General features: G+C 45.7%; 1 protein-coding gene across 1 annotated transcript; it reads left to right on the top strand.

The window, feature by feature from the left end:
- Positions 1-7,132: 7,132 nt before the first annotated feature.
- STOML3 (stomatin like 3) lies at positions 7,133-13,472 on the top strand. The gene is made up of 7 exons (XM_075420949.1): positions 7,133-7,223; positions 7,628-7,731; positions 8,559-8,631; positions 9,840-9,922; positions 11,579-11,782; positions 12,809-12,943; positions 13,093-13,472. Exons 1-7 carry the CDS (start codon positions 7,133-7,135, stop codon positions 13,291-13,293), a joined length of 891 nt encoding a protein of 296 aa, XP_075277064.1. The 3' UTR covers positions 13,294-13,472.
- Positions 13,473-13,668: the final 196 nt, after the last annotated feature.

The raw sequence follows: 13,668 nt of genomic DNA, 5'->3' as shown, positions 1-13,668 counted from the left end.
GCTTACAGGTAAGCACCTGATCATCGTGCCTGACCTTGGCCTTTTGTGCTCCTTTGGGAGTAAAAGTCGAAGGCTTTAGCTACGCCAGCGCACTGCAGAAAGCAGCTGAACTGCCACCAACCCGGACCACATTCATCTGATGTTCCTTCCAAGTCAGTAAGTCCTGCTATAGTGGCTTTGGACTCAAACTGGTTTTATTTGTGGTCCTGCTCCATGACACAGGACCATGCCAGGCTGTTCAGCACCAGTGAACTTGCAGATTGAAAACTGCTTTGCCCCACAGCACTCGTGTGTTTTCTTCCATTGAGTTTTATGGCACTTTGGGGCAGGCGTTATCCACACACCCCGATACAGCCCCAAGGAGAAAGGATTAAGATTGCCCTGCCTTTGACCTCAGATTTTTGAAACTGAGAATGAAAGTGCAGCTGAAGTTAACACAGAGCATTGGGTGGCAAGGTTTTGATAGTGGGGAGGCTACAGGGCTTCTGTGAGAAGCTGCCAGAAGCTTCCCCCATGTCTGATAGAGCCGATGCCAGATGGCTCTAAGACAGACCCGCTGCTGGCCAAGGCTGAGCCCATCAGTGATGGTGGGCACACCTCTGTGATAATGTATTTAAGAAGGGGGGCTGGGAACCTGTGTGGGGGCATTTTCCACCAGGAGAGAGGAGAGCTCTGTAGACTGAAGATCAGTGAAGGAGGGGGAGGAGGTACTTCGGGTGCCAGAGCAGAGACTCCCTTGCTGCCCATGGAGAAGACCGCGGTGAGGCAGGCTGTCCCCCTGCAGCCCATGGAAGTCCACAGTGGAGCAAATACCCACCCTGAAGCCCATGGAGGACCCCGTACCGGCATAGGCAGATGTCTAAAGGAAGCTGTGACCCCTTGGGGAGCCCACACTGGAGCAGGATCTTGGCAGGACCTGTGGAGCCATGGGGAGGAGCCCACGCCAGAGCAGGTTTGCTGGCAGGGCTTGTGACCCCGTGGGGGACCCACGCTGGAGCAGCCTGTTCCTGAAGGACTGCACCCTGTGGGAAGGACCCATGCCGGAGCAGGTTGTGGAGGACTGTCTCCCATGAGATGGACCCCACGCTGGAGCAGGGGAAGAGGGTGAGGAGTCCTCCCCCTGAGGAGGAAGGAGCGGCAGAGACAATGCGTGATGGGTTGACTGCAGACACCATTCCCCATCCTCTTGTGCTGCTCAGGGAGGGGAGGAGGTGGAGAATTCGTGAGTGAAGTTGAGCCTGGAAAGAAGGGAGGGGTGGGGGGAAGGCGTTTTTAAGATTTGAGTATTTCTCATTATCCTACTCTGATTTCATTGGTAATAAATTAATTTTTCCCCAAGTTGAGTCTGTTTTTCCTGCGACAGTAAATGGCGAGTGATCTCTCCCTGTCCTTATCTCGACCCGTGAGCCTTTCATTATATTTTCTCTTCCCTGTCCAGCTGTGGAGGGGAGTGATAGAGCAGTTTTGGTGGGCACCTGGTGTTCAGCCAGAGTCAACCCACCACACACGGAGAAACTAATAGAGATGTTCCTGAATGTAAAAGAGAAACACCATCTGCTTCAGGCACCTCGGGGAATTATCAATAAACAGCAGGGAGCAATTATTTCTGCTGGATTTTAACATGTTTTGCGCATCTGTCTGATGGTGTAAGCAGCTGTGTAGATTGTGGCATTAAAGTGGCTTGGAATAAAGTTATTTTCAATAAAATCTCTCTACAACTACCTGAAAACTCTCTACAGCTACCTCAAAGGAGGTTGTAGTGAGGTAGGTGTTGGTCTCTTCTCCTAAGTAACTAGCGATAGGATGAGAGGCAATGGCCTCAAGGTGCATCAGGGGAGGTTTAGATGGGATATTAGGAAAAATTTCTTTCCTGAAACAGTAGTCAGGCATTGGAACAGGCTGCCCAGGGAGGTGGTGGAGTCACCATCCCTGGAGGCGTTCAAAAAATGTGTAGATGCGGCACTTCGAATTATGGTTCAGCAGGCATGGTGGTGTTGGGTTGATGGTTGGACTTGATGATCTTAGGGGTCTTTTCCAACCTATGATTCTATGAAAACTGAGTTGCTCTAAAAAAATGTTGGGGTAGCTTTGCACGTCATGTTATTGGTTCTGAAATAATTAAGGCACATTATTCTTCTAACTGTTCAGCCTTGATTCCCTACTAGTAGGCATCTGTCCTGAACACATTTGATCTTACAGCTCAGTGTGAGAAGCCAAATAGTTAGGAAAATGCTACAAATGACTTCAAATGGATGTTGTCCCATATCTGGGAGGGTATTGCAGTAAGCATGTCAATCCCAGTTTTGCAAGCTGTTTGTGCTTAAGGTTTTCACTGTGATTGAAAACATCCATTCAATGGTGTAGTTTCCTCTCTGTGAGGCTGAGAAATGGTTCTCTGGGGAGCACTCAGCTTTGAATGACCCATCTGATGCCAATGTGATTACTGGCAGGGATGAAGACTTAAGTGAAATGAAGGTGGAGCCAGATCTTTGAAGATATTCTAGATGATGGATGCCAGCAGAAGACAGCCATATAATTATTGCAGCTGTTATGTTAAACTCATAAATTACATATGAAAAGCCACCTCTCATTTTTTTTTTGCAAATAACAAGCAACAGATTTGTGTCATTTGAGAAGGCTGCTCTCTACTGCTGCAGCCTTCAGAAATGGCCTAGTCTGAAATGCTATGCTTGGTTTGTCAATATTAAAAAGTGTTTTGTGAAAACTATTCTTACATGGGGGAAAGTTTAAAGACTTTGGAGCTGAAATGCTTCCACTGTGGTTTTTAGGTTTTCTGGCACAACAGGGTTCACTTTATTGTGATGTACAGTATTAAGAAGTGTGTGATGAGCACACACACACAGGGACCTCACCTGGAGGACTATTTATGTTGCTAGGGTTTGAGATCTGAACAGTGTCTGAGCCCCACAATGTTGTGTACAGCACAGGAGCAGTTCTCAGTCTGTACCCTCTGGCTTTATAGAATCATAGAACCATTTATGTTGGAAACGACCCTTAAGATCATTGAGTCCAACCATAAACCTAACACTGCCAAGTCCACCACTAAACCATGTCCCACCAATTTCCCACCACGTCTACACATCTTCTAAATATCTCCAGGGACGGTGACTCCACCACTTCCCTGGGCAGCCTGTTCTGGTGTTTGATAACCCTTTCAGTGAAGAAATTTTTCCAAATATCCAATCTAAACCTCTGCTGGTGCAACTTGAGGTCATTGCCTCTCGTCCTGCCTTTCAGGTAGTTGCAGAGAGCGATAAGGTCTCTCCTCAGCCTCTGTTCTCCAGACTAAAGAACCCCAGTTCCCTCAGCTGCTCCTCGCAGGACTTGTTCTCTCTTTAGCTTCTCTTTCTCTCTTGTTCTTGTTTTTTGTATTTGGTGACAGAAACTACTGATTCATAGAAATAATTTCCGTCTTGGATTTTGTGAGGTGTAAAACCAGCTAGGCCAAGTACATCCCCAGCCAGAAGACGGCCACAGAACACTGTGGAGTTACATCAGAGACAACCCAGATCCACAAGACTTTGTTTTTGTAAACATCCCCTTCTCACCAGGGTAACTAACTCCCAGAGGGCTCTCGTACAAGTGGGGATTTCTCCTTCTCTCACCCTGCTTCTCCCTTCAGCGCCTCACATGAGCACTGTGCAGTTTCAAGGTATGCTGCTGTCTCGTCTGTGAGGGGATTGGAGCTTCCCTCGAGTGGGATGGATCCTCAGAGAGAGACACCCAAGAAAAATAACACGGAGCATCTAATTGGTAAGCCTCTGTGTGTGTGTGTTTTTCTCAATAATAATAAAAAGGAGCAAAATTGATCAATCAAAAAAAGTAGATCCGAACCCAGGCATTCATCATGTCTCCCACATAGGCTGGAGATGAAAATTCAGACTCTGCCACTGTGAGTGAAAGAGCAAATGGCCTCATACTGCCCTGCCAGCATGCGGCTGCTTCTACCTTCTGGCAAAACGACCCCAGTGACTAAAATGGCTGGTTCAGCTATTGATACACTTCTGTATGTAGGGATGGGGTAGAAAGGGAAAATTAGGAGAGAGTTAGGGAAGGCAGAAGAGTTTTTCAACCCCAAAAGGACACTTCATGTGTTTGGGCTTGTGCGATGAGCACCTACCAGGTGCTCTTCAAGCAAGGGAACTGATGCGAAACCAAAGCTGTTACTGGCAATACGTCTGGCCATAAGTATGGGTAATGCAGTGGGACAAGCTTGAGTCTCGTCAGGATTGATTCAGATGCTTGTAGCAAGCAGCAGGATACACAGAGGTTACAAAAGGTTGAGGCTGTTCCATCTCTCTGTGTTGCTGTAGGAGACTTGGGAGATTTTTGCCTGCAGTTCTTTATATTCTTCACAAGACAACATGGACATGAGTTTTTCATTTGCTTTTCAAGTTTGACGCCCACATGATTTTGTGTATTAGGTGTGTTTGTGATGTACCATAATGAGCGCATCAATAAAAAACAAAGTTGATCCTACAAATGTCTTGGAGCTTTTCCACAACTCCTGACTGGTGAGGTCTGACATTTTGCAGTGAATTGCAGCTCTTGCTTTGCTCTGGACTGTAGACCCAAGCAAGACTTTTTGGTGGTTACGACTGTTGCTATCCATATAAGGCATGGCAAAACCAGGTCACTGATATGCTGGGTTGTGACTGATTCTTGTTCTTCACTATTGTGTTTTTCTAGGTCTTCCATTTGTCTTGTGGTTAAATGGTTTGAAATGGGTTAATTAGAGGACATCTGTGGTGGTTTTTGGGAGCTAGGTCTGGATTCGCTATTAAGGCGGCATTCTGTCATATCCTGCTTTTCTCATTGGAACCTATGTTGGCTATAGGATCTCTAGGACAGTTTTCATGGAGAAGGATTCACCTGTACTTTGTCAAGTTTTGGATGTGTGCTTCTTGCCCATAGTGGTGATATCTTGACCTAACTCTTCTCAGCTGCTTGAGTATCAGTCTGCAGGGTGCCGGCATTTGTTCCCAGCCATTCCCCTAGCCCTGTCTGTGGATTGTGTCGTTCCTAACAGGTATCTTCAGAGTGTCTCAGCTGGATGATGGTGGATGATGTTACAATCCAAAATTGCTTTTGTGGAGGTTCTTCAGCACAAAATTTGGTACTGGAGAAAAAGATCTTCAGACAATTTTCTGTAAGCTAATCATTTAGGTGAAATAAAGAATGAAAGTGCAAAACGTTGAGTTCTTCTGAACAAAGCATGCCTTCATGATTAATTTCTCCAGCTTTGGCCACACCTCAAATACTGTGTTCAGTTTTGGGCCCCTCACTATAAGAAAGATATGGAGGTGCTGCAGCGTGTCCAAAGAAGGAGGCTGGTGAAGGGTCTAGAGAACAAGTCTTACGAGGACCGTCTGAGGGAGCTGGAGTTGTTCAGTCTGGAGAAGAGAAGGCTGAGGGGAGACCTTATTGCTCTCTACAACGACCTGAAAGGAGGTTGTAGTGAGGCAGGTGTCAGTCTCTTCTCCCAAGCAACAAGTGATCGGACAGGGGGAAATGGCAAGTTGCGTCAGAGGAGGTTTAGATTGGATATTAGGAAAAATTTCTGCACTGAAAAAGTTGTAAAGCATTGGAACAGGCTGCCCAGGGAAGTGGTTGAGGAGTCATGCCTGGAGGTATTTAAAAGACATATAGATGTGGAGCTTAAGGACATGGTCTAGTGATAGAATTGACAGAGTTAGGTTAATGGTTGAACTTGATGATCTTTAAGATCTCCTCCAACCTAAATGATTCTATGATTCTGTAATTAAGAATTACGAATGATGTCCATTCCATGAGTTTCCTTAATCTCTTTCCACTGATTAAAAGATGTCTGACTGCTGGTAGTTCATGTAGCTTTTGTAGCCTGACACACCACTAGTGTAATGTGAAGAACACTGTGTGGCAAACAAGCAGCAGTGAAAGTGTTAAAGATTTTCACATTAAAACTTAAAAGTCCTGCCTTCAAACACATGGCCTCAAGGTTTGCGTGGTAATTACTCAGGGGAGCTCCTTAAATCGTTCTTACCACTGAGTGCAGAATAGCTGGTGGTACCTTATTAAACAACCAGGGATTTCAAATTGTTTGATGGAAGGGGTCAGGGGGAAAGACAGGCTCCTGGTCAGCAATTCTGCGCCCAGCTCTCAGGGCACACAGTCAAAGGGAGGCCTGAAATTCAGCCCTCTTGAATATAAACCTATTTATGGGTGAGTGATTAAATCTGCAGAGGGGACCTCAGAAATGGAAAGGGAAAAACTGCAGGCAGCAAAGGGCTTGGTTGTGGCACCCGGGTTTGCGGTGAAGGTGGCTTCATCGCCAGCCTGCGCAGCGCAGCTATGTGTGCTGTCTCCTCCTCCAGGGTTGCTGTGGTTCTCTGGCGAACTTGCCAGTCCTGCTCCGCTGGTCTGTTAACTTGTGCCTCACAGATCAGGCAGTCTCACGCTGTTTCACTGTGGTGACGAGTTTTTTCTCACGGTGTATAAACCGAATTGTTTCCTTTTCTACGTATCGGTTTCTATCTGCTTATGAATTTTATTTGATGTCAGAAATTCACAGTACTACCCTGTACCTTTGCAGTAACATGTCCAAAACACGCTGCATCTTTGCATGAGCATGGTGGAAGCGCTCTGAGGAGACCTCTGAGCCTTCATCCCTCTCTCCTGCCTCTTCCCCTCTGCTGATGCTCATGCCTGCAAAAAAGTCCTCTTCTGGCCCAAACCTGGCAGCCAGGCAGATGTTACTGCTACCCCAGCCTCCATCCCTGATGCTTCTGCTTTTCTCGTAACTCTACTGGTCCAAGGCATTTCTGCATTTAGCAAAACTCAGTTGATCTTACAGCACTCTGTTCTGGAGGCAAGACTGGCCCGTTTCACTCCTCGCACACTTCCGTGCCTCTTCTGTGAGGACCTCAGCATCTCCAGCTGCTCTTCAAAGATCAACAGCTCCTTGATCACCTTTCTCTTACAAAGAGCCTCCCAAACTTTTAGTACCTGAACAACAATCCACCACTGACTTCCCATCAGGTGGTAAAATAATGAAAATAGGTTTTTTTCATTACAGTGAAATTTGGGGATGAGAAGAGCTGATCACAGTGAGAGATCTGCTCAAAATGCATGAATGTGCATTTTGACAAGCACTGATTTTGAAGCTTGTGGTCCAGTGGACGAGCTGGTCCATCGATATACCTCAAAACTTTCATCTAAAGACAGTAGGAGTTCCCCTCATTTTCCTCATTACCTGTTTCATACAAACTAAATCATCTTTCGCCCCAGCCATGGTGCACTGGCAGGGATTCATATCCATGGATACGCCACCCAATGATTTATTTCTCCTTCACAGCCCCTGGCTTTGGCAATGTTTTTATTTTTTTCTCTTTCTTTCCTGTTGCAAAATGTACTTTCTGACCCTTTTAACCTTTGGGGCAGAAGGGATGTAAGGTTGGATGTTTGGTTAGGTGTTTTACAGCTTTTAGTGAGCGATCGGAGGGAGGTAAGAGGGAACGAGTCTGTGGACTTTGCAGTCCCTCATGATTGCACTGGGCTAGATCTACATCCCTCATAACTCTTTTCGGAATTTGCATTTGCTGCTTTTCTCACCCTTTATCTTTAATAGCCGACAGGCGGGAAGGAATTGGTGTCTGTGGCTGGATCCTGGTTTCCCTTTCGTTCTTCCTGGTGGTTATTACCTTTCCTATTTCCATCTGGGCATGTATCAAGGTAAGCTAGTGGGATTTGGGACACATAAAGAATGCTTTTTTATCATTGCTGTTGCTTATGTTTATTGATTTATTGATTTTGTTAAAACAAGGCACTTTACATTCAGTTTTTGGAAATCGAAAGGGCTTGTAGCAAAGATGTGGCCTGGGACAAAGAGATTCTTCCACTGACTTTCTGTGTCACCACAACTTACTCATTTAATTTCTTCCCATCTCAACTTCCATTATCAGTTAAACTTCCCTGCTTTGCAACAACCCTAGGAGAATAAATTTACAAACTTTTCTGAAGCAGTCATATTTGATGCTGCCAGCAGTAGTGATTAAAATGGGTACTGATGAAAAAAGGAGCAAGTCCTTGCATTGAGGGACTATGCAGCCTAAACCCACAGTCCCTTTGAGGCATAAGCATAATATGATTAATTTAAAGCAAATTTTAGGGCTGAGTTACTACAGTGATTGCCCTGAACACCGGACCTTGAGTAGTCCTGATACACTAACTGAAGTAGTTAGGTAGATTATCTACAGCGAGATGTACTTTGCTCACAGCTCCTCTGAGTGTAGCACTGATGTTAAGAGAGTTGTGGGTAGCCTCAGATCAGTGACAACACTTGCATATTTGATCTGTTTTGTAAAATATTTGAAGGGCCAGAGTCTGATTTTTTCCAGCAAAGGATGAGAAAATGCCTAGTCACTTGCAGCTTTGTTGGTTCCCATTTTATTTGTATTTTTTTTTCACATTTCATACAGATGACAAAGATTAAAAAAAATCAGTCCAGAGAGCAGCAATAGAGTTAGTTATAAAACTCTAAACATAAAATATTTTCCTAGGTTGTCAGAGAATATGAACGTGCTGTTGTATTTCGGCTGGGACGTATACTGTCTAAGAAAGCAAAGGGACCAGGTGAATGCATGCAGTTTTATTCTGTTGAGATGCACTGTTTTTATTTTATTACAATGAACTCTAACCACGTAAAGAACTGCAGAGGCCCATGAAATCCTTCTTCATAGCATATGGGGGGGATGAGAACGTCATGTCTGCTGCAGTTCCTTTGCCTGCAGGCGGTTTGTTTTTCTGAAAAGAAGCTAAAGCCACCCCCCTGCCGCAGCACAACACAGAATGTTGAGGACCTTGACACCAGGTATGGATTTGCTGTTGGGTGGGTTGGACAATGGAAGGTTCAGCTCACGCTGCAGATGCTGGCAGGGGACCAGGGAGGTTTAAACACAGCCTTCAGACTTTTCTGGGTGGATGGCCACTCTCCCTGTACCTCGCTTCCTCTGGACACTGTAAGTGTGTCAGGGCAGGGGCGTTCCCACGCTCTGCATCTGTACAGAGTTTGCTGCACTCCCCTGGGATCATGTTACAAACCACAAGTACAAACCAAACCCAGCAACGGGAGGTACACGCGCTGGTGCAGTTACCAACTCTGTGCAATGGAACTGGGGAAACTGGAAGTTGAAATAGGAGGAAAAAGCCCTTTTCAGGTACTGTCTTTCCTCTTGAATATTAGCTATGTGGTCCAACGAGCAGCTAGGGTGGGTGCGGAGCTCTTCTGCGTGGCTTTGGGCACCTAAGCAAGGTGCTGAGATGAGAAAAATGGTTATGTGAAGTCTCCCTCTCTCACAAAGGGAGAGCGGGGACTCCTTCACAGGATGTGTCAGACTTTAGGACAACGTTCCTCATGTAGGGGTCTATGGGCGGTGCAGGAATCTAGACCTGGGAGATGTCTTTCCTGGGGACACACGTTTAACGCTGTAAATGGCTTGTGCTCTGAAGAGGGGAAACTAAACAAAGGCGTGGAAGGAATTCTTGCCAAAAGCCTCATGGCAGATTTGAGACCAAACCTGCAGTCTTCCCATTCCCAGTCCACAGCCCTAGGTCATTAAGCTCTAATAAATTCACATTATTTGCAGACATATGCGTTTTCCTCTGTTACTGGAAATGCAAAACCTCACTGTTGTCACCTCCCGTAGCAGAAAGGACAGCTGTGGCAATAAGCTGGGCTCATCCCCACCCTGTGGATATTTCCATCTCTTTGCTTTGTAGAGGATATCTGGTTTTAGACTTATCTTTAAAAAGCATTTCATCTAATTATTTTTATTTTTCAGGTTTGATCCTCATACTTCCATGTACAGATACATTTATCAAGGTTGATCTTAGAACAGTTACCTGTAACATTCCTCCGCAAGAGGTAACTATTCTCCAGCAGCCATCTAAAACAGAAATAAAACATAGAGCTGATTCATAGCAAGATCGAAAATAATGCAGGCATTTTATAGTCTTGCAGCTGCGAGCTACCATATAGATTTTAGCTTATTTGCTGTATCTTCTGGCTTCAAAACTGCTTACAAAACTTCTTCTCTTATGAAAACCTGCAGATGCATCATTGCAGGTCAAGCAGTCTCCTCTTGCTGATACTCAGAACCGAGATAAAAGATAAGAGAGGAGGAGTAGAGCTGCAAATGGGAGACAGAGAGGACGAGAGGAGAAGCTGAAAATTCCCAACTGGTTTGTTATTCCGCACGTGGAAACGAAGCAATAGACTAGTGTAAGATACCCAGAAATGAATGGGCTAATAAAATTGGATCTGACGTGCAGCTCAGCACTCAAAAAAGCCTTCACTGATGTGGTAATCACTGCTTGAAGGTACGCACACTCTGCAGGTTTCTGAAAATGCAAATTACATGGGGGTGACAAATGTCCTTAAATTAACAGGAATTAGCAGACATCCACAAAACTCGGATGCAAGCAGGAGTGGAGGGGTGTATCTTCAGGCATTGTATTGACAAACACTGGCTGAAGAGTTTAATCTGAAGAGTAGGTTGCTGAGCAATTCCTGTCCTCCTGATAAAGTTTTGGCTCCACGTGGCCCCAGCCTCACTGCAGTACAGTGCTTCTGCTGGTGGAGTTGGCACTGCTGTCTCCTTCCTTACATGAAGAGCAGAGCAGAGAGGCACAGGATGGCCCTGGGACCCCTTTGGCCCCCAATGTTGCCCACTGTGTTCCCAGGAACTGGTTCTTGGACCTTGAATATCTGTCCAACTATCTATGAATACTCTTCTGTATTCACAAAGAGCCTTTCCCATAGTGAAGTTTGCAGGGGTGCATCTGGTGGAACGAAAAATGGCTCCCCAAAAATGGACAGTGGGAAGAAAGATGGTTGCAGTACTTGTGCTGTGCAAGGCTTAGCAGCTTTTGGCAAGGCTTCTGCAGTGGTGGGCAGGGCTTCTGTGAAGCTCTTACTTGCAGGCAAAAGGTGCTGAGGAGGGAAGAAAGAGTTGGAGCATCATCAGTGCTTTGCTGAGGCCAACTTCCTCCTGAGGCACAGGGGACTTGTCTGGCAAAAGATTACATGACTCCTCTGTGAATACTTAAATATTTTTCAGAGTTTCTTCTCACAATTTCTTGCACTTTGCTTTTCACTTTTGTTTTGATTTGCTGGTATTTCTTACAAATGTGTTGTTTAGAGGAAGTAGCACAAATCTTCCAAACTACATGCAATGTATGAAACCAGTGATGGCCCTTTCTGCAGGAATGAAGGGGATAACCATCATTTACAATTGCAGAAGAAGTTCATGCCGATTATGAGATTCACTTACTATTGGAACAGTTGTTTAAAGGCTGTGTACAACATTTTGCCCTAGTTTAAACTGTTGGTGATGCAGGATAGGACTTCAAGGACTCCCTTGAAGTCATTTTTCAGGGGAAAGACAAAGAAACCAATTCTTAGTTTCCTTGAATTGTCAGGCCCATTTTCTCACTAAGGAGAAACAACAAATATTCCCCTTCCTTGTCAAGGGGTGTGGTTTTGCATCCTTGTCTAATTCTGTGCATTTCTCCAATGCAGATTCTCACAAAAGATGCCGTTACTACCCAGGTCGATGGGGTGGTGTACTACAGGATCCACAGTGCTGTCAGCGCCGTCGCTAACGTCACTGATGTCCACTCGGCTACCTTCCTCTTGGCACAGACAACCCTGAGAAACGTTCTGGGTACACGGAGCTTGGCCCAGCTCCTGGCAGGTCGTGAGGAGATTGCACGCAGTATCCAGGTAAACCTGGCTCTAGATCTCTGACAAGCATGGAGATTTGTTCTGGGGAGTAGCAAATTAGAAACAGTCTCTCTTTCCTTCTTCAACAACGATAGCAAAATTTTTCTTTGTGCTTTTTTTAATTATACATCTCATTGATTATAGTCAGAAAGAGTTATTCTAAAGGTGTTTCCCCAGGTTCCTGTAGAAGAGTTATTTCCTATCAAAAAACAGTGAAGATTCTGGAATTACCAGGTGACTTGAACAAACCAGTTTAGTCTTTGCACAGAGGCTGCTGCAAGTGATGAGAAAGAAGTCTGCTGCTTGTGGGAAGCACTAACGTGAGCAGACCCTTGACTGAGGTTTAATCAAGACAGGGCTTGTATCTCCTGTCATAACAACGAATAGTACAGAACCAAGCTGTTCTATGCTTTAGAATGCCATCTGTTTTGTTTTTTTATTTGGCAGCCGAGGAGGGAGCAGAGAAGAAATCCAACACCTGATTTGCTCTTTTCAGTCAGAGATGAGGCATAGTCGAATCAAGGAGGGATTGTACCCCTCTCCAGCCAGGACAGCAGCTGTGGGCAGAGCCAAGGTCACGGTGGTGATGGGGGTTGCGGCAGCACCTGCGACCCTGACCACGGAAAAGCATGCCCATGCTGCAGGGCTGTGCTGCCACCTTCACCCTTAGTGTATTTTTACATGGTTGTATGTGCTTTTACAGAATCTTGCACTTTTAGGAAGTTGCAGTAGTCTTCCTTTGTAAAAGGGAGACCTTGGTAGGTGCCCACCTAAGCAGAGGACGGGGATCATAGTTTAGGAGACAGCAGAGGATCCACAGAGGAGACACCCTGTCTCAGACACTGGCACTGATCAGCAAGGGTTTCATAAGGTTGTGGTACCCACCACGTTGGATGTCAGTGCCCCGGGAGGCCTCCGTCGTTCCGTCGTGCAGGTCTGCATGCTGCCAAGCGGCAGGATACATTGTGTGGGTTTGTCTCAGCCATCACTGTGCTCTTCGGGGTGGGTTGTGTGTTTTTCCCTAAGGCCATCCTCGACAGTGCCACGGAGCAGTGGGGAATCAAAGTGTCCCGTGTGGAGATCAAAGATGTCAGGATTCCCGTGGCCATGCAGAGGGCAATGGCGGCTGAAGCAGAGGCTGCTCGAGAGGCAAAAGCCAAGGTGAGAGCCACGGGCAATGTCTACCTCCAAGCTCTCGTATACTTGCCCCAGGCATCCAAGTCCCTGTTTGTTTTCTCCTCATTGTAAGGGTCGATTTTCCCACTATGGGCAGGGTTGCAGTGCTGTCTCCATTTCTTCTTACTTCGCAGGTTGTGGCAGCAGAGGGAGAAATGAATGCTTCTAAAGCCCTCAAGCAGGCCTCCATGGTGCTGGCCGAGTCTCCGGCAGGTCTTCAGCTGCGCTACCTGCAAACGTTAACAACCTTGGCAGCAGAGAATAACTCCACCATTGTCTTCCCTCTCCCTATAAATATGCTGGAGAGTTTGGGGCAGAAAAATAGAGGGGGATAGAGACTGTTCTACGCTACCTCCTTGGGCAGAAAGATTTAAAGGGTTTCCCACAAAGCAAGTGGTTCCAGATTACCAGAATTAAAGTAGAAGCATGCTTTGGTCCTCTGTACCAAAAGTGAGACTAAAAAATATTTTAATAACCACACATAGCTCCCACATTAGGAGACTGCATTTGTAGTTCAGGCACTAAGCAGTTTCAGCTTAGACTTGTCTCCAGATGAAATGGAAGAAAATATGTAAAATGCAATAAAATATGTAAAATGCATGTTAGACGTAATACAAAATTTTAACGATGCTTTCACCACATTTTACAGATTATTGAATGCAGTAATTATTTGGTGAGTTGCCTGCTAAGCAAGAACCTTTAAGCTCTTG

The sequence above is a fragment of the Opisthocomus hoazin genome, chromosome 1 (genome assembly GCF_030867145.1).
Source record: "Opisthocomus hoazin isolate bOpiHoa1 chromosome 1, bOpiHoa1.hap1, whole genome shotgun sequence".
NCBI classification, from domain to species: Eukaryota; Metazoa; Chordata; class Aves; order Opisthocomiformes; family Opisthocomidae; genus Opisthocomus; species Opisthocomus hoazin.
This window is presented reverse-complemented; position numbering and strand designations above follow the sequence as displayed.

Excerpts from the sequence above, each read along its gene's own strand:
- STOML3 (XM_075420949.1), top strand. The coding sequence starts at position 7,133 with ATGTGCATTTTGACAAGCACTGATTTTGAAGCTTGTGGTCCAGTGGAC. Across the intron at positions 8,632-9,839 it reads TAAGAAAGCAAAGGGACCAG|GTTTGATCCTCATACTTCCA; the intron begins GTGAATGCATGC and ends TTTATTTTTCAG. Across the intron at positions 9,923-11,578 it reads GTAACATTCCTCCGCAAGAG|ATTCTCACAAAAGATGCCGT; the intron begins GTAACTATTCTC and ends TCTCCAATGCAG.